The sequence below is a fragment of the Propithecus coquereli genome, unplaced genomic scaffold (genome assembly GCF_000956105.1).
Source record: "Propithecus coquereli isolate 6110/MARCELLA unplaced genomic scaffold, Pcoq_1.0 Scaffold218, whole genome shotgun sequence".
Classification (NCBI taxonomy): Eukaryota; Metazoa; Chordata; class Mammalia; order Primates; family Indriidae; genus Propithecus; species Propithecus coquereli.
The window spans coordinates 1,657,023-1,682,188 of NW_012146967.1; the positions used below are offsets into that span (position 1 = coordinate 1,657,023).

General features: G+C 42.4%; 1 protein-coding gene across 2 annotated transcripts in view; it reads left to right on the forward strand.

Moving 5' to 3' along the window:
- Nucleotides 1-25,166, forward strand: part of RFX4 (regulatory factor X, 4 (influences HLA class II expression)) — a 157,502-nt gene that overhangs the window by 16,985 nt on the left and 115,351 nt on the right. The window contains exons 1-2 of one of the 2 annotated variants that reach the window (XM_012644727.1): nt 1,251-1,458; nt 8,206-8,292. In XM_012644727.1, the coding sequence (XP_012500181.1) occupies nt 1,386-1,458; nt 8,206-8,292 (160 nt within the window). In that variant the 5' untranslated portion in view covers nt 1,251-1,385. Of the gene's footprint in view, nt 1-1,250; nt 1,459-8,205; nt 8,293-25,166 lie in introns of those variants that run through there. The other variant, XM_012644728.1, reaches the window with a different exon arrangement.

The window sequence follows — 25,166 nt, forward strand, 5'->3', positions numbered from 1 at the left end:
ACCGAGCACAGATGAAAGGCTTGTGTGTGTGCATGCCCCATAGCATCTTACAGAGGGCTAGTCAAACAGGATACTCAGTAAACATGTGTTAAATTGTCATCTGAATGAATGTGTGCAGTCATTCTCAGACTGCTTGTCAATCTTTTTCTTTTAAAAAAAAAATTTTTAGGGTGGAGTCTCACTACATTGCCCAGTCTGGCCTCATACTCCTGGGCACAAGTGATTCTTCCACCTCAGCCTCCTGAGTAGCTGGGACTACAGGTGTGCACCATTGTGCCTGGCTTTTGCTTGTCAGCCTCCTGAATGTATCTCTCTTCTGCCTGCTTCAGGAACTTTGCACATGCTATTCCTTCTGCAAGGAACACTTTTCCTCCCTCTCTACCTGGTTCGCACCTCTCATTCTTTAGCATCGCTTTAATGCTACTTCCACCAAGAAGCTTTCTAACGCTCCCAGATTAGATCCAACCTCCGTTTTTTCCCTCTCCCATGGTGCTCTTGGTAATTATAATTCTATTTGTGTGATTATTAATGGCTGACTCCTGCACTAAACTAACTTTCCATGAAGATGGAGACTGTCTGTCTTGATGAGGCTGTGCCCCTACTGTGTAGCCAGCCCCTGGCACACGTACCCCATAAACAGTTTGCAAATGAAGAGTGGGGTAAATGACTATAAATCCCCTAGTAGGCTACCATTTCTGAGCCAGCGCAGTTCGTGTTGCCCGTTTAAAGCCTTCCAGTAGCTTCTTGGTGCACTTGGAATAAATATGACTTTCTTAGGGTGGTCAGCAAGTCTCTACACACTCCGGGCCCTGCCCAACTTTCTGACCCCATTTCCTGCTGGTCTCTGGCTCCTCCTCACACACCCAAGCCCACTCCTGCCTCAGGCCTTTGTACTCCAATGTCACCTCCTCAGAGAGGCCTTCAGTGTCCCCACTATCTGAAACAGCACCCCTATCCCTCTTTATCCCATTCCGTGGCTTTATTTTCTTCATAGCACTTGTTGCTTTCTGAAGGCATCTTCCTGATTTGTCTTTGTCTCCACTGTGGAATATAAGCTCCCTGAGAGCAGGGACCTTGTCTGCCATGTTCATCACTCGCTCCTCAGAGCCTGGCAAACAGTAGGCGCTAAATCAATATCTGGTGATTAAGGGAAGGAATCAAAGCAGAGGCAGGGTGGGGCTGCCCCTTTGGAGACAGCACAGGGCCCCTTCCTGGAACCCAGCGGCCCCTGGGGCAGGGCCTGTGGCATCGCCATGGCAACCCACTGACCTGCGCCCCCCTGGAGAAGTCACAGCTGCCGGCCTCCTGGGCCCACTTTCCACACACTCCTGTGTGTCACCACTGTCAGGAAGCCCAGGGGACAGAGAAAAAGCGTCTGAGAGAGAATGATCAAGAGGAAAGCACACCCTGGGGCCGGGGGTTACAGGAGCAGGCCTTGGCGGCGACACAGTTCCACTGGTAATGACCAGGGCCCGGGGGAGGGCAGACTGGGACACACTGGCACCCCAGGAGGGTCCTGGGGCCAGCCCTCTGTTGGTGGCTAGGAGTGTGGCGGCGTGTCAGCTCTTTTTATGTAGCGTTTCTAAAGCTGCGAGTTCCTAAAATAGGCCCCAGCACAGTGCCCTGGAAGACTGTTGATACAGAGCATGAATAACACCTTCTATTAAAACCCGGTGACACTTTCTAAGTCAGGCAGCGTTTCCTTCAGGTGTTGCATAAGTCAAGACCTCGCTGTTCTCATCCAGTTCTTCAGAAACAAAACTCCCCCACTGCTTAACAACCACGGCTGGTTCCCGGCTGCCTGCAGGCTTCCCGGCCCAGTGGGCGAGGCCTTTGCAGTGTGCTCCTAGGACTCTCCCACCTGTCTCCCACCACTCCTGGGGTTACGGGACAGTGAACTCTTCACCTTTCCCAGAACCCAGCAGGCCGTTCATAACTTCATGCCTCCGTCTGTGATGGCATCCCCCTTGTCTGAAATACTCCGCTTCCTTCCTTTAAGGACCAGCAGAAATGCCACCTCCTCTGTGAAGCAGCCAGGCGCGCTGGAAGCTCCCTCCCTGTGTCCCCATGACACCTTATTATAATACCAAACGCAGTCCTGGTTCCCTGCTTGCTCAGGAGGCAGCGTGCCTCAGTGAGAGCACACCAGCTTTGAAGTCAGACACCTGACCTGGCTCGGCCACCAACCAGCTGGGTGACTTTACCTAGCTTCTCTGAGTCTCAGTTTCCTCCTCGCGAGTTAGAGTGAATAATGTCTCTGCTTCAGTTTTTGTGAGGAGCAGAGATGAGAGATGTGAAGCAGAGTGACCAGCCTGGGAGGGGGCACTCAACAAAGGCCAGGCATCAATCACCATTACGCATCGGTCCCCATCACTCGGCTGTGTGTTCCTGGTGGATTGGAGACCCTGCCTTCCTCATTTCTCTATGGCCCAGCACACAAAGCCAAGCACACCGAGTGCTTTACCTGTATTATTTCAGTTAATCTTTGGAGAAATCTGGTAGGTCAGGATTTAGGAAGATTTGAGAACGATCCTAATGTTACATAACTAGTGACTAGGCTGGAATTTGAAATCCAGTTGTTCTAACTGCAAACCCCACATTCTTCCAAGCCGGCCTCTGCCTTGTGCTATGTCCTGTTCTATCACTCCGCGTCAGCCACCAGGGCCTTCTTGCCATTCCTCAAACAAGTCAAGCATAATCCCGCCTAGGGGCCCTTGCTCTGTGGTCCCCTCTCTCTGAATCCTGGAAGGCCTTGTTCCTTCACCGTGCTCAGTCTCTGCTCACAGGCTGTTTCTTCCCATGGGCCTTTCGGTGGAGGATCCATCATTCTCTGTTCCTTTGTCCTACTTTACTTTTCTTCATGACAATCATCACGACCAGCTATATGTCCAACACTATTCTAGGCTCTTGGGGACAAGGTACTGAATAAGACAGACAAGGTTGTAAGAACTTACATTTTAAGGGTGGGGAACATAAATGATAAAAAAGGAATAAGTAAACAAGATATTTTTAGGTCTTGAGACATTTGTCCACCAGAGATACCCTGCAGTAATACATTGACATCCTGCTGAATAGCTTTTGTCCATCTCTTATGCTTGAACATTACATCGAAGGCACTTGATAATTACATGCAAAATGGATGAATATATGCATGGATAATCTAAGAGGTCCCTGTCAATGTGCTCTGTAATCTTCAAGGATTACCTGGCTTTTGATACCATCTTAATCAGCTCCTCCTGCCAGATCGAGATGTGTTTGTGAATCACCACTCCGAACGTTGAGCTGCCTTGCATGTGCCATATTCCCAACGCAGCTACTTTCTAGTTGTTCTTTGCTGCTGCAAAGGGGAATCAGCCTCCAAGAAAACCTGATAACCTGATACCTCTGCTCAACCTTGTTATGTAAACCTGAATAAATCACTTCAAATTGGGGTTTCCAAATCTTCAATCCAAAGTGAAGAGGCATTAAGATCTGCCTCTAAGGAATGTGGGTTAAACTCCTTGTAAAGTGAAAATCCACAGGCATTTTCTGCATCCTCCTTCCTGCCCGTAATCCCAGATGAAGCAGGTGAACGGATGCTTCACAGCCCAGGAGCCTACACTCACAGCCATCGGTAAATCCTGGTCAGCATTTAGCATAAGCTTGGTCCTTGCTAAAAGGTCAGATGATTTTTACGGATCAAAAATGAGGTGATTGGGAATAGGAAGTTATCCAAGTGTGCATTGAGCTCTCCTTGCCCTATGTCCTGTGCAGCCCTCCGAACACCGTACCAGTATTGCAGCACTGATCACAGTCTGCCTTGCTTTAGAACCTTTTCTTCAAGCCTAAGGTTTCCATATCTATAAATAGAGATATTATAACATACCATATAATATTGTTCTGAGGTTCAATTTAGACAACATATGTGAAAATGTCTTGCACAGTACCTGACACACAGTAGGAACTTAATGTTATTTTTAGGAAAAAAGTAATGCAGTCAACAACACATATTTATTGTGTAACATCTATGGGGCCAGTGACAGGGCCAGCCATTGGGTATAAGACGGTGAACAAAAATGACAGGGACCTGCACTCATGAGCTCAGGGAGTAGCACCTGCCTTGCTTTCTAGGTCCAGTTCTTTGCCATTCAGTTCACCTGCTTCTGGATGTCTAACTAGAGGACAGAAGCCAGTCATGTTCTTATTCACGCACAGCTTCTCTTTAGCATAGCTTCTTGCTTCTAGAAGGCACAAAATAAATGTGTGTTGAATTTTGCTTTATTTGGAAAATCGTCTTTGATGTGTTGTACTTTTTCATGCCTTATGTGGTGAAAAAGAAAATGATTAGGAAATTCTATAGACATGAGAACTTATCTACTTATATGCTATGCATTCTTTGACATGCGTGTCATTCATGTAATATTTATTGAGGCCAGGCTATAGGAAAAACTTTATAACATGCACTAGTGGAGAGTCAAAAGAAATAGACTAAAATGGGCTCCATTCCTAAGATGTTGAAGTTCTAAACTGAAAAGCCTACTATGTATGACAAAGGCTGACAAAGAAATATGTAAATTAATTTAGCAAAAATGATAATACATAAGTAAAGTTTTAGCAAAAGCTCTAATACAAGGCAGACTGAGAACAATGCTGCAATATTGGTCCTGTGTTCCAGGGTCTGTACAGGACATAGAAGGGGAGAGCTCAGGTCACTCTAGGACAAAGCACTATGATTATGACCCGAGCTTGGATGCTGGTCTTTCCTCTTACATTCCAGGTGACTTTGGACAAGACACCTAATCTCTCTGAGCCTTAGCTTTCTTATACCTAAAATGTCCCTATTAATAGCACCTACCTCATAGGGTTGTAGTGAGGATTAAGGATGATGATGTACGTAATGCATTTGTACAACGCCTAGACCATAATAAGGGCTCAAGGTATGGTGGCCTTTGTTAATATAAAATTATATAATCAATAAATCAATAAGGTAGAAGAGCACAGTGTTTTACTCAAAATTCAGTATATGCGTCATTCTGATCAAGTAATTCTTGACCTCTGCAAGACCAAAATCCATTGTTAAAAATAATTTCAAAGTACATAAAGTTTACTTCAGTTGATGTAAGTAGTGGCCTTCCAGTCATATGAAGCAACCTGACTTGTAGGGTATGATGAGTTGAAGATGCCACTGCTATGGGCCCCACTAGGGAAGAAGACAAAGGTCAAAGTGCACCTGTGAATCCACGACCTGTAGCCTGTTTGGGTATTCCAGAGTGTCGAATCCACGTAGTCTAGAATGCAAGACCTTGGAATGCATGAGAACTTCCAAGTGACCAGAACAACAGAAGTGATGGTTCTGCCATACTTGCCACTGCTCAGACCACCATCTAAACCCTCGGAGTCTACCCTGGGGGAAGTGAATGTTAACACAGACATTGATTAACTAGAAGACATCCAGAAGCAGGTGAACTGAATGGCAAAGAACTGGACAAAATTTCTTCCAAGAAAGAGCTGAAGCAAGTGGGGTTCTTTGATGGGGTACTTCAACAAGAAAAATGGAGACACGATCGCTGTCTTTACCTATTGCCATGTGCCAGCAAGATCGAACTTATTCTGGGATGTCCCAGGGAGCAGAGCTGGTAGCAGAGTGGCTACAGGCATGGGCCGTGGGGTCAAAGAGAACTGAGTGGGTGAAATGGGTGAGACGTCTTCTGTCTTTTTTCATGGCACATCTCACGTTCTCCCTCTTCTGTACCCTTGCTTTCATCTTTCTCCAGCGTGGGGTTGCACAGAGGTGCAGACGTCAGGAGAGTTCTCACTTGAACTCTTGTGGGCAGGTGCTGTGCTCTCTTGGCCTGCCTGGTTGTTATTGCCAACTCCTCTCCAGAGTGTTGCCATGAATTTTTCAGAGAGTATCCCACCAATCCCTGGGGGTTCTCACCTGCAAGAACAGGCCCTTCTAAGGACTCTGACTGTAATACACCTGATCCTGGCTTGGGCAAATGGGAGAGAGTGAGAGTGTTTCCCTTAATTCTTATGTCTGATGAAGGGAGGATGGTGGTGTAGATGTGAGTGTGTGCATGCCCACATGCATGTGAGAGTAACTAGGTGCGGATGTTTCCATCTAGAAAGACTAGGGGCTGGCCCAGAACAATAGACGTAGCTTTTGGTGGTATGGCTTGGTGGAGGCAGGAGCTGAAAACTGCAGTAGATGCCATGCAAAATCAACCATGGCTGTTGCCAGGGAAAATGTGCCAGGACTTGAAAGTGTGGGAAGATCTGAGTGGAGACATTTTGGAGACTCCTGAAAAGGATTCTGGAGATTTGTAATCCTATGTGCTTTTGGATACAGTGTGATGACCAACACCCCCTTGTGCATCCTAGCTTCGAAAACATGACGAGCTGTTTGTTTCTACATTGTGTATTTGATATCTGAAAGGAGTAGCGTCTTCATGTTTTGAATTTCTTGCTCCTCAACGTTTCCCTGAAAATACCAGATTTCCATATCCTCTAAACAAGCTGGCCCTGTTCCTCCCCTTGGATATTTTCCCTTATTTATTTACAATTTTGGAAGCAGGTTTTAGAAGAGCAGTTTGTTGGGACATAAGATACAAAACAAAACAAAAATCCAATGTTTCTCCCTGCTGTTGGCATCTGCTTCCCCCTTCTCTGCATAACTCACTCCTCGCCGTGGCTTCTTTTTACAGTATGTAACCTAAGGTGCTCACTAATGATCTTTTCCTTGGCTCTTTGAATTATGAGGAGTCACATTACTTAATTCCTTTATGCCTCGGTTGCTTTCTAGGAAAAATAGAGGTTAAAAGCCTTGCTTTAGATAATTGTTGTGAGAACTCAATGAGATAACATATGGAAAGGGCCTGGTGTGTTCAAATAGGTGTTCATTAAACACCAGCTTCCATATCATAAAGAAGACCACACAGTTGAAAAGCCCATAGACATAGGCGAAGTCAGTTCTAACAACCCATATGCCTTCCTAAAAATCACCACATTATATAAAATTGCACAATAAAAACCACGGAGTTTACTGGAAAAGTAAGCTTAGAGGCACAATACTCAGAAACTTTGTCAGTGACACGTTTAAAAAGGTAGAAACCTCATAAAAATGATAGCACAGTTTTGCACATGTTTAATGGTTAAGAGATACACAAATACAATAAATATGGCACTTCACCTTGGCAAAGACCTGAAGATGACTTTTGGAAGTGGATGTCTGGAGGGTTGCAGCATGTGAATTATTATGAAGTGTTAGAAGGTGAGTTATCTGGGCAGGTGCGACTCATACATAACGCATGTTAAACTGAAGTATCTGGGAGGTGGTTGAAGTGTGAATGTGTGTGCTTTTTGCATATTTCTATAGGGCTCAGTTCAGTTGGGTGCAGTTTTCTGCATTCATCGAATGTTTCTTATGGAAGAAATGGAGCATCAGGAAACACAAAGTTTGCACTATGCTCAAATCGTTCCCTAATACACCACTTGCATTGGAACACATTTATGTTTCCAAAACAAGCATTATAGCAGAACTGACTGTACTTAGCTGATGTTGTTGAATGAATGATGGGGGTCTAGAAAATGTAATAAACATTATACTACATTGTGAAAAATACATTTGTAGACTTTGAAATTGGATTTTAAAATCCATAGTTTTTTGGTTACCATAGAGCTTTTGATTTCTCCTTCCTGCCTTTGCTTCGAAGAGCCCCTTCAAGGGGTCACTGGTGAAGGGAGTTGAGCTACAAGGTTCCCTGCCCTCCTTCTCCACTTCAACCAGAGCCTCCAGGGTTTTACCTGATTTTCATTTTCATTTGAAGAAAGGGTTCCACTGCTAATTTACAAATTTGCCAACCACCACCAGTGATTCAGTTGACCCAATTTCATTTTATAAACTACTTCTCAGGAATGTATCTTCTTTGCTAAGAAAGATAATTCTCAGTTGGTAGTATTGGGCTAAGAATACTCCAGAATTAGTAGAATTTGGCTAAGAAGTACTCAAATGAGGCTTCAAATGATCATTTTGCCTCCAAACTACTCAGCATTCTCATCAGCAGTGGTGCACATGGAGCTTCATGTAAAATCCAATTCCAGTCTGGGCAGATGCGCTATGAAAGTCGATGAGCATTTAAATCTAATGCATTCATGATCTTCCTGTCTTTCTGCAAACACCCACAGCAATTCTGTGACTCTTTTCTTCTTCTTCTTTTTATTTTTTAGAGAGCTGGATTGAAAGATGTCTCAATGAAAGTGAAAACAAACGTTATTCCAGCCACACATCTCTGGGGAATGTTTCTAATGATGAAAGTAAGTGCTTGAAACTCATTCTTCCTCGGTGTTCCAGACATGTCTATCGTATGGATATGACACATTTTCTTTATCCATTCACTATGAACATGGGTATACAAATATTTGCCCAAGTCTCTGATTCCAATTCTTTTGGCTGTGTACCCAGAAGGGAAATTGCTGCATCATCTGGTAATTCTGTTTAATTTTTTGAGAAATTGCAAAAGAGTTCTTCATAGTGGCTGCACCATTTTACATTCCCACCAGCAATGCACAAAAGTTCAAATTTCTCCATGTCCTGTCCATCACTTGCTATTTTTTGTTGCTTTGCTAATAGCCATCCTAATCAGTGTGAAGCGGTATCTCACTGTGGCTTTGATTTGCATTTTCCTAATGATTAATGATGTTTAGCATCTTTTCACGTGCTTTTGACTATTTGTATGTCTTATTTGGAGAGATGTCTAACTCCTTTGCCCATTTTAAAATCAGGTTGTTTTTTGTTGTTAAGTTGTAGGAGTTCTTTATATATTCTGAATACCAATCGCTTATCTGTTACATGATTTACAAATATTTTCTCCCATTCCTTGTGTTGCCTTTTCATTCCGTTGATTGTGTTCTTTAATGCACGGAATTTTTTTATTTTGATATAGTCCAATTTACCTATTTTTTCTTTTGTTGCCTTTGCCTTTGTGTCATATCCAAGAAATTATTGTCAAATCCAATGTTATAAAGCTTTCACTCCATGTTTTCTTCTGAGAGTTTCATATTTTTAGGCCTCATATTTAGGTCTTCAATCCATTTAGAGTTAATATTTGTATATGGTGTTAGGTAGGGGTCCAACTTCATTCTTTTGTATGTGGATATCCATCCCCCCAGCATCATTTGTTGAAAAGACTGTTCTTTCCCCATTGAATGGTCTTGGCACCTTTGTCAAAAACCATTTTGTCATATATGAGAGGGTTTATTTCTGGACTTTCCATTTATTCCATTGGTCTATATGTCTGTCTTTATGCCAGAGCCACTTGGTAGCTTTGTAGTGTAATTTTTGAAATGTATGACCTCTAATGTTGTTCTTTGTTTTCAAGATTATTTTGGCTATTCAAGGTCCCTTGAGATTGTATATGAATTTTAGAATGAATTTTTCTATTTCTGCAAAAAATGCCACTGGGGTTTTGATGGGATTACATTGAATGTGTAGATCACTTTGGGTAGTTTTAAAATCTTAATGTTAAGTCATCCAATCCATGAACACAGAATATCTTTCCATTTATTGATGTCTTTAGTTTCTTTCAGCTGTGTTTTATAGTTTTCAATGTATAGGTCTTTTACCTCCTTGGTGAAGTTTATTCCTAAGTATTTTATTCTTTTTGATGCTACTGTAATGAAATTGTTTTCTTAACTTCCTTTTCAGATTATTTGTTAGTGTATAGAAATGCAACTGATTTTTGTGTATTGATTTTTTATCTTGTAACTTTACTGAATTCATTTATTAGTTCTAACAGTTTGTGTGTGTGGGGTATATGTGGAATCTTTGGGGTTTTATACATATAAGATCATGTCATCTGCGAACAGCAATAATTTTACTTCTTTCTTACCAATTTGGAATCCTTTTGTTTCTCTTTCTTGCTGAATTGTTCTGGCTAGGACTTCCAGTACTGTGTTGAATAGAAGGAGTGAAAGCAGGGAGCCTCATCTTGCTCCTGATCTTAGAGGAAAAGCTTTCAGCCTTTTACCATTGAGTATGATGTTAGCTGTGGTTTTATATATGGCCTTTATTATGTTGAGTTAGTTTTCTTCTATTCCTAGTTTGCTGAGTGTTTTTATCATGAGAGGATGTTGGATTTTGTTGTATGTTTTTTCTGTATCAATTGAGATGATCATGTGGTTTTCCCCCTTCATTTTGTCAATGTGGTGCATTACGTTGATTGATTTTTGTATGTTAAACCAGTGGTCCCCGACCTTTTTGGCACCAGCGACCAGTTTCATGGAAGACAATTTTTCCATGGCCCAGAGAATGGGATGGTTTTGGATGATTCAAGTGCATTACATTTATTGTGCAGTCAAACCTCTCTATTAAAGATAATCTGTATTTGCAGCTGCTCCCCAGTGCTAGCATCACCGCCTCAGCACCACCTCAGATCATCAAGCATTAGATTCTCATAAGGAGCCTGCAACCTAGATTCCTCACATGCGCAGTTCACAGTAGGGTTCGTGCTCCTATGAGAATCTAATGCTGCTGCTGATCTGACAGGAGGCGGAGCTCAGGTGGTGATGTGAGCAATGGGGAGTGGCTGTAAATACAGATAAAGCTTTGCTCACTCACCTGCCACTCACCTCCTTCCTAACAGGCCACAGACCAGTACCAGTCTGCGGTCCAGGAATTAGGGACCGCAATGTTAGATCATCCTTGTATTCAAGGAACATATCCCACTTGGTCATGGTATATAATCCTTTTAATATGCTGTTGAATTCTGTTTGCTAGTATTTTATTGAGGATTTTTGCATCAATATTCATAAGGGATATCAGTCTGTAGTTTTCTTTTCTTGTAGTGTCTTTGTCTGGCTTTGGTATCATGGTAACGCTGGCCTCATAGAATGAGTTTGGAAGTGTTATCTTTTCTTCCATTCTTTGTAAAGAGTTTGAGAAGGATTTGTGCTGCTCTGAACATTCTTGTATGTCTTTTTTTTTTTTAGAGATAGAGTCTCACTCTGTTGGAGGCTAAAGTGCAGTAGCTAGGACTATAGGCATGTGCCACAATGCCCAGCTAATTGTTCTTTTTAGAGACAAGGTCTCACTATGTTGTACGTGCTGGTCTCAAACTCCTGGCCTCAAGTGATTCTCCCACCTCAGCCTCCCAAAGTGCTTGGATTACAGGTATGAGCCACTGTGCCAGGCCAAACATTCTTGCATAACATTTGGTGGACATGAGCACTCATTTCTGTTAATATTAACAGAATTCTACTCCTGTTCCCAGGAGTAGAATTGCTAGATCATAAGGCATATGCATATTTAGTTTTATCGGATACTGCCAAACAGCCTTCTAAAGTGGTTGTACCAATTTAGACTTCTGCCAGCAATTTACAAAAGTTTCAGTTATTTCACTTCCTTGCCAATATTTGGGATAGCCATATCTTTTAATATTAGCCATTTTCATGGGTGTATAGTATATGTCATTGTTGTTTTAATTTGCATTTTTCCTGATAACTAATGAGTATAGCATCTTATATGCTTATTGGGCATTTGTGTATCTTTTGTGAACTACCTGTTGAAGTCTTTTGCCTGAGTGTTTTTTAAAAATTATGTTGTTTTCTCCTTAAGGATTTGTAAGAATTGTTTTTATATCCTCAACAGGAGATATTTGTCACGTAAAAGTACTATAAATATCTTCTCCTTATTTGTGGCTTGCCTTTTTATTCTGTTAATGGTAACTTTTGATAAACAGAAGTTTTTAATTCTAATAAAGTTCAATTTATCGATGTTTTTCTCTTATAGTTAGTGTTTTTGTGTCCTATTAAAACATATTTGCCTACCTCAGGTTATAAAGATCTTTTTTATGATGTCATGTAGAAGTTTTTTTGTCTCTGGCTGCTTTAAAAATGTTTTTTTTTTCCTCCTAGTTTTCAGTAGTCTGACTATAACGTGCATAGGTATGGTTTTCTTGTATTTACTCTTCTTGGGGATCATTGAGCTTCTTGAATTTTTGGGTTGTCTTTTATCAAATTGAAATTCATCAAATGAATATTAGACCTTTGAGTGTACCTCAGATGTTTCTTATGTTTTTCTCTGGTTTGTCCATTTTTCTCCTTTTCTACCTTAGTGTGATATTTTGTATTGACCTGCCTTTCAGTTCTCAATTCCCGTTTTCTATCATGTCCAGTCTGCTACTAAGCCCATCCAAGTGATCTTAATTTCAGTTATTGTATACTTCTTTGGTAGGTGGTCTCTTTAATTTTTTTCATAGTTTCCAAATCTCAATTGATATTCTCCATTTTCATCTGTTTTGTCCATCATTTACTTTATTTTGACCATCTTTTCCCCCTCCTTGAACATATTAACCATAGTTATTTTAAAGTCCCTGTCTGATAACTCTAATATCTAAATCATCTTTGGATCTATTTCTATTATCTGTTTTTTTCTTGGATTTCAGTTTTTCTGTCCTTTTTTTTTTCTGGTAATGCCTTATAGCTTTGGATCTGATGCTGGACATTACGGTTGCAAAGTTGAAAAGCCTTTAAGTGAATGATGTTAACGTTCTATAATAAGTGTTAAGTTTTGTTGCAGCAGGCAGATAGAGAACCAGAAGATCTCCTTAATCCTGTCAAGCCTTGGATAAGTCTAGTCTATTTCAGTTTTTGTTCGGACTACTAGGGTGTGGTCTTTATTCCTAAAGCATGGCCCTTCTGGGTTCACAACTGAAAGTCCTGGGTGTTTACTAAGTTCTCTTTACCTTGACCCAGCTTGAATTCCAACTCTAAGTAATCAATGATTGGCTCTTGAGCCTCTACGCTGCTGTTTTCCTCTGTTCCTTGGTTTCTCACTCTCTGTATGTACAACTTAGGAGTGGGCTAAGGACTTGAGGGGAATATGAATGCAGGTTCATTTGTCTCCTTCTCTGTAGTTCTCTTTTCTCTGGACTTTTGCTTCTCCGATCTTAGCTATTCTGTCATCCCCAAACTCTTCTCAGCTCCATAGGCTGTGCTCTTTGTTTGGGTTCTATTTCCCAGTGTAGCAATTTGGAAAGATCCTCAGGGAAGAAGCCAAGGTGAACGTGGAGCTTACTTCCTGTGCTTCCTTTCTCTCAAGGCTTGTAGCTCCTCCAGTCCTGTCTGCCTTTATTGCTCTCTAATGCCTCCAAATAGTTGTTTATATATTTCGTCTAGCTCTTATGATCCCTTCTGGTGGGGGAGTTAATCCAGTGCAAGCTACCTAATCATGAAGAGAACTGGGAGTCTGACTGGAAGTCCTTGTCAACAACCTTTAGATAAGGACACTCAGACCTGGGGAGGTGAAGTCACTTTCTAGGATTACGTAGGAACTCAATGCCGTGCCAGATCTAGAATGTTGACCTGAATCTTGTCTGGATAAAAGAGTAAAGAAGTTTCAGTTCACATTCTGCATTTATTTTCAGAACACAAAGACTACATTTTTAAAAGTATGGCCCCCAACTATGAAAGTTATATGTATGTATTTTTGGAAAAAAAATATGATGAAAGAAAATAATTGCTTCTAATCCCGCTATGTAGCGATAACCACTCCTGATATTTTTGTGTGTTTCCTTTCAGTCCTTTTTTCTAAGAATATATTGGTAAGCAAAATTGTATACATGTATACATTTATAGTTAATATGTATATATGGCTATTATTTATTAAGTAATGAGAAATGCTTTAATTTCATGATCTCATTTTTTTCTTGCAATAGTCCAAGGAGGTAGCTTATTATTATGAGCTTTAAAACTAAAGCTCATATAAAGCATATGTAGAAAATGAAGCTCAAAGGGGTTAAGAATCTTGCCCAAAGTCACACAGCTGGTAAGTGGTAGAGCTGGGATTTGAACTCAGGTCTGCATATCTGCCTTTCAACATTAGTCTTTTAGTCTTTGCACTCTTCTGCCTCTCAGAAAGTAATGAACCCTCATGTTTCAAAGACTTGCCTTTGGAAATTTTATAATTTGTGGAAACCAAAAGTAGAGCTCATCATTCCTCTTAGTGGTGACTGGGTGTGTCAATATTTGGTTGTGCCTTGTCATCTCTTTTATAGACTAAAAGCCCAAGAAGGCACGAATGTTGTGCAGTTCACTATTGTAACACCAGTGCTTGATACAGGAAATGATTGATGTTTTAAAAGTAATTAAGAGGAAAAAACCCCTGAGATTTAGCATGTTAAGAATGCTTTGGATTGTAAGAGACAGAAACCTGTGGTTTAAATGATGTAGACATTTGTTATTTTATTTAACCAAAGATGGGAGGTAGGAGGTTCCAGGGTTTATTAAACAGCTCAATATCGTCAAGGACCCAGCCCAGGCTGTTTATATCTTTCTGCTGACTTCCCAAAGTTATTGGTGTTTTGTCCTCACGTTAGTGCCTCATAATCACAAGGTGGCTGCTGCAGGTCCAGGCATCAGGTCCACATTTAAGACAGGAACATGGAGCAAAAGGAGGCACCAGTTAGCTTTCTTCTTGTATATCTCTCTTTTATCAGAAAACAACAAAATCTTTCCCAGAAACCCCTAACAGACTTATTTTACTTTGTTTGTTTATTTGTTTTTGTCCAGAACTCTATCATTTATAGCTAAAAGGGAGGCTGGAAGAGTGAGTATTTGTCAAAATAGGATTATGATGGCTGGACTGCTGACAGGTCAAAGCCAGCCTGTGGCCTGTTTTATATATCCTATAATCTAAGAATATTGATTTTCATTTTTAAAGAGTTGTGGGGAAAAGAAGAAGAAAAGGAATAGATCGTATGTGGCCCACATAGCCTAAAATATTTACTAACTGGCCCTTTGCAGAAAATGTTTACTAACTCTTGGCTTAGACAGATCATGGTTTACCTCTGAGGCTGTCACCTTACCACCTTGAATAAAGCTGGGGCTTGATTAGCACACAGGAAAAAACGAGGCATTGACTATTGGGTGGCCAGTCAAAGGGTCCGTTATAGATTGTATATCTGGACCAGGCCAAGCAGGTAAAAATGCCTTCTTGGAGTGATTTGAGAAAGGCCAAATTTCTGCCTGCTGAAAGTACTTCATCCACTGGCACCAGCCAGAGTTGGGCATTGCACCAGGGGGTCTTGGTCAAAATAAAAATGTGTTGCTTGGAATGGGAGAATATTCAGTTTATTAGCTTAAAATCAAAGATTATGAGATCTTGTATTTCATCTTGGCCCACTATTGTGTTTTACAGATAAGGAAACTGAGGCTCAGAGAAGGGAAGTAATTTGCCCAAGATTACACTCCTAGTTAGCAACAGAATCAGGAATGTTACTCAGGTCTTCTGATTTCTGTCTAATGCTCTTCCTGTTACGTCCCTTTTAGCAACCCAGAAAGGATTGATTTCATTGATTAGCTAGAGATTCAGTGAGCATGAGGAAATAAGATATGAGACTGATATATTATATTTTGGTGGAATGCTTTTGGGAAGAAAACCCTGGACCATTGGGGCCAAGTCCTAAATGTCTGATGGTGAAAAACTTGACCAACAGTGGGTGGGTTATTTACCATAATTCAGGTCTCATAAATTCTCACTTCCAACCTGAACAAATTGCATTCCCTCCCTGGCAGACGTCAGTAGATATTAATGCTTCTGATGGCATACTCACCAACAAAACTGTGACTGTAGACATCATACAGTCCATGACTGTTGGGACATCAAATCCAGAGAGGAAAGCTCAGCTGTGTGGATTGAACAGAATTGTTTAGAATAGAAGTTAGAACAGAAATTTCTGCAGAAGTTGGGGCCAAAAGATTCCCTGAGCACTTAGCACATGCAAGACTATGGAAATCCCAAAGTTATATAAAGAAGGAAAGAGCAGGGAGCCAAAATTAAAGTATATTCAGCATCAGGCAGTATATGAAGTGTTATCACAACCACGTCCTCTAAACCTCTGGAAGGGACGTGTTTTTTGTCCTTATAGATGAAAAAACTGAGATTCAGAAGTTATGTGATGTATTTAATGTCATAACAAGTGAGTGGGAGAGTTAAGAGTTGAACTTAGAGCCGTCTGTTTTTATAGCTGGCTCTCTTTCTACTACATAAACTGTTTCTTCTCTTCCCTGCTCTCAGTGAATTTTCAATCTAGAAGGGGAGTTAAGACACACACTTGAATATTAATAATACAAGGCTATATGTGATCAATTTCATTCAACTGATGCAAGGTGTTCTTAAGAGCTTGCCACACCCAGTGTGGTCCTGGACTCTGGCATAGACCTCCCCAGAAGCTTGTCAGAAATGCAGTATCTCAGGCCCTCCTCAAACTCACTGAAATACACTCTGCGTTTTAACAAGGGCTCCAGGTGATTTACTAATCACGCATGTTGAAGCTTGGAAGAGGTCCCAAGATTGGAAGGTGACTGAGGAAGTCATCTTGGAGGAGGTAGCATTTACATTGAGCCTTAAAAGATCCGTATGGTTCCTGCAGTGACGATGAAGAGGTGGGAGGTGGAAAGCCATGAGACAGGTTTCGAGCTTGGAGAGTTTTCCACATTGGCTTGAGCAGAGAGGTTGAAGAATCATGGGAAACAGGGCTGGGAATGAGCTTGGGCCATGTAGTCGAGGGACCTGACTTCCAAACAAGGGTTTTGGGGTTTGATGGCTAAGGTGCCACTGAAGGAGCTGGCTAAGGAGTGACAAACCAAAGTGGTGTTTTCAGAAGGTTGATGTGGAGGTTCTGTGCTGGTGGATTAGAGCCAGGAAGACACTTTGGGGGCTTCTGCCTAGTCCAGGTTTGAGGTGATGAGGCTGTAGACTAGGCTGGTGTTGGGGGGATGGAGGAAATTGGGGGACGTGGGGGTTCCAAAGAGCAGAGACCCAGTAGGATTCTTTCGGATTCCTCTATCCCTCCCAGGGAAACAGAATAAGCCAAAAGTAACTCGGAGGTAACCAAGTTCTCTAGGTCACCCAAGTTCTCTTCAGGTCACCATTTCCTTAATATCTAAATCAAATGACTCCAACCTCCATCCTGCATCCTAGACAGGAGTCCAGAACCTTCCCTCTCTCTCCACGAGCTATCAGACTCCACGCGTGCATTCGTGCATGCACGTGTGTGTGTGGGTGTGTGGGATGGGGGTTCTCTTTCTCCTGAGACAGTCCACGCTGTGCCCTGTCCCCTAACAACTGCCGTTCTCCTACCTTACCGCTTGGCCTCACCCTGAATGTACAGTTCCTCCTTTACCTTCCCAGCTCATCGTGGTTGCAGCTGACCGTCTGGTGGGGACAGAGGATACATATAGCATAGAGAAGGGGAAAGTTTTAATTCAATGGCACCGTGGCATAGCAAACCTGGGGTCACAACTTAATGTGCCTCATCATCATCGTATTAAAATATCCTGTTTCAAGGCTGTGTGAGTGAAAGTGACGTATCTCTCTCCCTCCACTCAGCTCGCTCAGCATGTCTTAGTTTATTATCCAATTTGGTGCCTTATAACTTCATAAAAGGGTTTCCAGAGAAAAGGAAATGTAGTTAAACCTTACTTGAAATTCTTTACGAAAAAAGATGAGACGAACAGCTCGGCCTTATGCACGGTGGAGAGGAGAAGGCTGTGGGGAGACGGAATGTCTCCCAGGAGGAGAAAGGAGTTCAGGGTGCTGAGCAGCTGTTTCATATTTCCATGGAGGTGCAGGCCAAACTGCCCACCAATAGCAGGTGTTGAGACAGCTCCTAGAAGTCCAGGGCAGGATTCTATAGGAGTGTCCTCCCAGGATACTTTCAAAGAACCCGATTGCCCCCGTGGGGTGTCTGCTGCAGTTTTCCTGCTGGGTGGGCACCGAGGTTCGAGACTGCTAGCTGGCTAAGAGGCCCCCGTGTGTAGGCTATGATTTAAGACAACTCCTTGGCTCCTCCCCTTCCTCACCTCTATATCCACGGTGTCATCAAGGGCTGCCTGTTCTGCCCCAGAGTGTCTGTCCTATCTCTCCTCCCCTCTCCAGCTGACGTCCCCCGCTCCTCTGGTGGAGATGAAGTGCTCTTTCTCCTGTGCTTCTAGCACACTGCCAGGGCCCCTCTGCTCCTCCGCTCAGTTGCTCCGCGGGGCCACAACTCCCTGAGGGGACGAGACTGTGTCTGACTGTATCTCACCAGCACTCAACATAGTAGGGCCTGGTGCATAGTAGGTGCTCAGTTAAGTGTTGACTAAGTATATGGATATTAGGAAAGCAAATGGACTATAAAGCCGTACCAGATTATGGGTGTTTATAATTTGCATTCAGTTTTTGGTGCTCCAGGACCACTTAACCATTTGAGTGGATTCTTCCTTTAGATGTCTCCTCCCCAACAGGGTCTTTTAATTTCTTCACAGTTAGAGTATTTTTGAATAGATAATACATCATATGGTCCAGCAATCAAAATGCTTTCAAAGGTTCTCATTGAGAAGTCCTGGTTCCATCCCTATCTTCCTTCCGCAACCCTCTACCCCAGCTTTCTAGTGGTAACCACTTTCATTCATTTCTTAGTATTCTGTTGGTATTTCCTCATGAAAACAAAAAATTCAAATATTTGTTCTTTTCTGCCACTTTCTTACACGAAAAGTAGCACACGGTATATATTGCCGTGACTTGCTTTTTTCACTTAATAATAAACCCCGGAGTGTTCCATATCAGTAAGAACACAGAAAGCATCCTCATTCTTTTTTGGTTTTAGTCTTTTTTTTCATAGTTGCATAGGATCGCATCCTGTGGATGTATCATAATTTAGTTAACCAGATGAATACCTGGGCTGTTTGCAAACTTTTGCTGTTGCAGACAAGCTGCAGCAAATAGCCTTGTATATGCATCATTTCATACATGTCCAGGTGTTAGCTGCAGGATCAATTCCCAGCCATGGCTAAAAGGAGTGTGTGATTTCGGCAGATTCTGCCAAATCACCTTCCATACGCGGAGGCACGGTCTTGCACTCCCCGTGCGAGGTAGGAGGGTGCCTGTTCCCCACAGCTTCACAGCAGCGTCCTGTGGTCGTGTTTTGCATTTTTGCCAATCTGATAAGTGAGAAATAGTTTCTTGGTGTCATCTCCATTTTCATTGATTAAGACCAGTCATTTTTTCACCTTTCAAGAAGTTTTGTATTTTCTCCATTAACTGTGTGTCACGTGCTTTGCTTAGTTTTTCTCCTGGCTCTCGGTCTTTCTTCTCCTGGTTTTATGGGGGCTCTTTTATATGGTGCGCAGATGAGACCACTGTCTGTGGTTTCCTTGCAGTTTTCCCAAGCGAGTCATTATATTTGTATTTATGGTGTGGTTTTTTTTTTCCCCACACGGAAGTTTTGGATTTTTTTATGTAGCAAGATTTATTGATCAGCCTTTTATGGCTTTGGGGTTTTATGTCAAAGTTAGATAGGCCCTTTCCTACTCCAAGATTATGAAGGAATTCACCCATAGGAGGCCAGAGGAAGCAGGTGTGGGCTCCTTGGAGCAATGCTGCCAGCACCACGGTTTTGTTTGGGACTTAGCCCTGTTCCCACGGGGAGAAGGGCTTGCTGCCAAAGGCTGGGGTGCCAGGCACCCTGATCATCAGCGGGTGCCCCTTGCAGGGGCTGGAAAGGAGGTGGATAAGGGAGAATGAAACGTTTGGCAGCCCTATGTTCCCAACAGGTGAGGTCTGGCCAGGTGCAGCCAGGTTAGCATAAAGAAAGGAAATAGAATTAGAACTTTGAAGTGAAACTCTAGACTCACATAAACTTGAACCTTTCCTGGGATTTGAAAAGAAGTAATTAATTTAGAAACATTTTCCCTCAATGTTAAACTCTGCCACACTGGCTCCAGGCAGGAAATTTTCTAGAACAGGTTCCCAAATAAAAGTCCTTGTCTTTGCTCTAACACTAACTGTGGACAGATTGTTTCACTTCTCTGAGCCTCAGTTTCTTCCTCTGTAAGTGGGGATAATACTAATAATAGGTCTAACATTGACTGAGCACTAAGTACACTTCAGACACGGTATTCAACGTTTCGCATGCATTAAGTTGTCCACTTTCTAGGGCAGTTAGCATGTTATTAAATGCAGTAACATGAAGAGCTTTGCACAGTGCCTGGCACATCATAAGTCTTCAGTGAATGTTCCCTGCTATAAATAGGACTGCTATTTTGTATGCTTACTGAAATCAGATGGGAAGGCTCAGCATGTAATTGTGTTATCATTTTAGTCACTTGTTCATTCCACAAATACTTTCTGAGCCCCTACCACGTGTGAGTGCCAGAGACACAACGGTGAGTGAGGCCTGTGCCCTGCAGTACTTACAGACTAGCACGGCAGACACAGTGGTCCGTGCGACAGACTGAATGTTTGTGTCCCCACGAAATTCATATGTTGAAATCCTAACCCCCAAGTGATGGTATTTGGAGGAGAGGCTTTTGGGAGGTGATTAGGTCATGAGGGTTCAGCCCTCATGAATGGGATTCATGCCCTTATAAAAGAGACCCCAGAGAGCTTCCTTACCCCTTCTGCCAGTGCGTGAGCACAGCGTGAGAAGACAGCTGTCTATGAACCAGGAAATAGGCCTAACCAGACACGGAATCTGCTGGTGCCTCAATCTTGGACTTCCTAACTTCTAAAACTGTGAGAAATAAATTTATGTGTTCATAAACCACCCAGTCTACGGTATGTTGTTACAGCAGCCTGAGTGGACTGAAACAATCAGCGAGCAGTGCCACATCCTGCAATGAGGGCTTTGCTAGAGAGCAGTCGGACTGCTGTGGGAGAACAAATAATCCCATCCCAGATGCAGGGCTTGCAAACCCAGCCCCATGTGCAGGACAGGGTCTAGGTGCATAGTCCCCCTGGAAGAATGACAGCTATTATAGTCATAGGGAACACTTACATAGCAAGTACTTTGTACCAGGAATAGTTCAATTAATTCTCACAATGGCCCTGTGTGCTTGGTACTATTATTATCCCTATTTTACAGATAAGGAAGCTAAGGGACCAAAAGGTTGTTCAAGGTCGCACAGCTAGTAAGTATAAGTGGTGGAGCCAGGACTTACGCCAGGAAACTTGGCCCCAGAGTTTATATTGGGAGGTAGATGCAGAGAGGGGAGCAGAGATGCTCACCACTGGGAACTGAGCTCCCTGCAGTGTGTTGGGATCCATAACAGCACAGTGGGAGCAGAGTGGCAAGAAGCCCAGGTACCAGGCAGCATCTGGGCAGGAGGTTTACTACACAGACTGCTGCTCTCCAACCTTGGCAGGATCAGCAGGGTGGGCTTTGGAGGTGAATGGCTCAGTGTGTGCTGTGAATGGCTCCAGGAATCTTGCTGGCCTGAACTTATACTTTACAGGATGAATCTTTTTTGGTTTGAGGCATTTCTCCCTGGTAAAACGAAAAGACATTTTTGGTGGGACCAATTCCTAAAGTCTGTAGCAACTATGGCTATTTCTATCTGCCTAAAATGTGCTCTCCTGCCATCTTTGCCTAGGCCCTAGATGCTCCTGCCCCAGATCCCAAAACCAGACTCATATCCTGTTTTGATGATGGAGCTGGAGGATCTATATTGGCGTCAGGGCAGACCGGTTCTCTTCTAAATATAGCAAGTAGCCACTGCATTGCCAAGCATCGGGTGAGGCCCTCTCTCCATTCACCAGCGGCAGGGCTCGTGCAAGTTGCTCAGCCTCGCCAGAGCTCAGTTTTATCTATAAAATAGGGATATAAAACTTCTTCATAGTAGCATTGGAAGGAATAAAATGAGATAGCATATGAAAAGCGCTGTATGGTGCCTGCTTATGAACTTGACCGGTGAATGCTGTTATTATTATGATATTCTTTTTAAAAATGTACCTAGTTTTTAATATATTATACTCAATCCTCAAAACATTCTCGTGATACAAGTTATGATTCTCACTTTTTCGGTAGGGCCCCTCAGGCTTGGATGAGGCAAGTTGCTGCTCAGAGCCCCACACAGACTTAGAGACAAAGCTGGAATTCAAACCCAGGGCTGCCTGCCCTCAAGGCCAGGTCTCTTTCCGTTCACTGATATCAGAAATGGGCCATAACAGAGTTTAGATGGGAAAAAAATCAGACACAAAAAAGACAAGTATCACCTGTGTGGGAGACAGTACGCTGGAATCCCAGAACAAGGAACTTTCCTGGCTCTGCCAGTTGGACCACCTGCATCCTCCCCTGGGCACCGCCCGCGTTTCCCTCCTCCACATCTTTCCTCATGCTGCTTCCTCCTCGTGGAATATGCTTTCCGTCGGGGTCCTCCTCCCAGAGTCTGACCTGTCCTGTTAAAGATGAACAGGGCAGGTTACAAACCAGGAGGTACTGTATAGCTCTCACGTGTTTTAAGTTTAGGGGTGGGTATGCTTGTGTGTGAACGCGAAAGCGTTGAGCTGGGTGCAGTGGGGCACATCTGTCATCTCAGCTTGAGCCCAGGTGTTCGAGACCAGCTTGAGCAACATAGCAAGACCCCCTTCTCTTAAAAAAAAGAAAGAGAACATTGAGAGAGGTAAATAGGATAAAAAGTTAACTGTAGTTTCTTCCGTTGAGAGGGGCTTGGATTTCAAGATTTACATTTTCAATATTTTCCAAATTTAAAAGAATAAACATGTATTACTTGTGTGAACAGAAAACATTCTTTTTAAAAACCTTGACCACTGCTTCAAGGCCCAGCTTGAATGCCACTGCCTATATGGAGCTGTGATGTCCCTTGATGTGTGTTTGCCTTGCAGGGTCCTTGGCAATGCCGTTGTCTTTGCCCCTGTAAATCTTCCCATGCAGAGAGGAGGCCTCCCTTGCCTGCTTCTAGCAGTAGGTCCTGGCTGAACAGAATTGCTCCAAAAGCCTCCTGGCCGGCCAGCCACAGCCAAGGGCAAGCTGCGCCCCGCAGATGGCTGCAGCTGATGCTTTTGAACTCTTATCCTGTTAAGCTCATTTTGCTTAATCCTTCCCAACAATCTTCCAAGGTAGGCATTATTATTATCCTCAGTTTAGAGACAAGAAACTGTCTTAAAATCTACATAGGATAACTAGATTGTTAAACAGCATCTCCCAGTTTGCCTGGCTCCACTCTGCCATACCCAACAAGGACCCGTGCTGCATCCACCTTGCTTCTGGGCAAGTGACATGATCTTTCAGGTCCCCTTGTCTTTGTCTGGCTCTCACCTTCCCCACCCTACCCCTGACTTCCACCCCACCTTCCTGCCATCTGGTTCCCACCTCTGGTCACTCCAGGACTCAGCTCACTTACTGCTTCTTCCAGGAAACATTCTCAGGCTCAGTTTTTCTCTGCAGTCTGGATTAGCAGACTCCTCTTTGCTCACCTGCAGCACAGCATTTATCGCTTCTTATTGAACTTGGCCTCTCTCTCCCCTGTCTCTCTCCCCAAACAAACTCAAGGGCAAGAGTTTAATTTCTTTATCCCCAATGCTTATCTGGCACAAATTAGGTATCCATTAAATATTTGTCGAACTAATTAATATGATCCTTATAAGAGCCGTGTAACATGACCTTTTTCAAATGAAGAAAACTGAAGCTCAACTAAGTTGAGTGGTTTGCTCAGTCATGGCCAGTAAGTTTTGGGATTGATACTAGAATCTAGATCTTTTGGCATCTTGTCCAGGTTGACCAAAGGGCTGAAATTTAAAGGAGCGAGAAAAAAAACCCAAACCCAGCCAGTTTTAGGGGGAACAAAATTGTTAATTATGTGCCAGTGCATGAAGTAGATGTATATTTAGGTTATTTATATACTTTTACTTGTTTAAAAAAATACAATCAATCATGTTTTTTTATATAGCCTTTTCTTTCTTTTTGATCATTTTCTTAGTATTATAATTTCTAGGAGTTGAGTTGTAAGACCAAGCAGTTGAACTGCCACATTGTATACTAAAAACATTAACATAGCTTTCAGGTATGAAGAACTATAAGAGTGTCAATTTTACCATGTATATACCAGCTTTGAATTATTATTATTTAAAATTTGCTTTATGATCAGAGATATAAGAGGTGCCTCATTATTTGTTTTTATTATTTATTATTATATTATTATTATTTATTATTTATTAAAATGTCAATTCATTATTTTATTATTTTTTGCCTTTTATTTCTTTGTCAGCAGAGGTTGAATATTGTTCTGTGCGTTCATTTACCCACAGTCTTGTGAGACCCACATGTTCATGCTTTTTATTGTGCTGTTTTTTGTTGGAGTTTTTTTTTTTTTTTAAGGTTGTAGAATGCAGACTTAGCTATTTAAGTACTAAATGGAAGGCACTGTTCTAGGCACTGGCAGAAGGTAATGCAAAGATAACTAAGACTCCATCCCTGCCTTCTTAATGAGTTATGCTCAAACAGAAGAGATGGATATGTACAGAAATAATCCAGGTGGCCAAATTGTTCCGTGGAGCAATTAAAAGAGAAGTAATGGATTGTAGAAGAACAGAGTTAGGATCAATGATTCCTGACTTGGAGAGTATCAGGGAGGGCTTCAAAGAGGTGGTGTCATTTACTCTTGGCTTGAAAGGATGAGAAACCTTCCTTTAGAAGGAACACCATGTTGACAAAGCATCATGAACAGATGTTGAGTTCATGATGTATTTTGACATTTTGTTCCTGAGAACGTTTAGTGTTAGTGTTTGTATCAGTTAGGATGGTTTTGGTGGAGGGAAGAGTATACCCAGTGAAAAGTGGTTTTATTAACTGAGGAAATTGTGTTATCTCACATCAGGGATGGCTAATCAGAGGCACAATGTGACAGTCAGAACCCTCAGTCTTTCTCTCTTTCCTCTCTGCCTCCCTAGGTGTTGACTTTGTCCTCAGACTGCTGTTTTCCCAATAGTAAGTTTGCTTCCTCACTCTAGTTGTGTCCACTCACAGCCTTCAAAAGTAGGGCAGGCCAGAGTCTCTCACCTCTTCCATTTAATTATGGAAAAATGTTTTTCCCAGAAGCACCCAGAAGGCTTCCCCTTAAGTGAGATGAGATAGGCTGGCATCAAGTCACATGCTCTACCTAATCTAATCAGTGGCTTAAGTTAATCAGCATTTACCTCTCAAGAATTTGAGAGGGGATCACCCTCCTTGAATACATGAGCCCCTCTAATTTGGGGTTCTATAAATAAGGAAGAAGGTGAGTATGTAGAGATGTTGATTAAGCAACAAATGGTATCTGCCATAGTAGTTATTAGCAGACATTTTAATTGAAATTACACCAATATTAATAAATTTTCATCTAGAAAATATTTTCTGGACTCAACTTTATTGAGC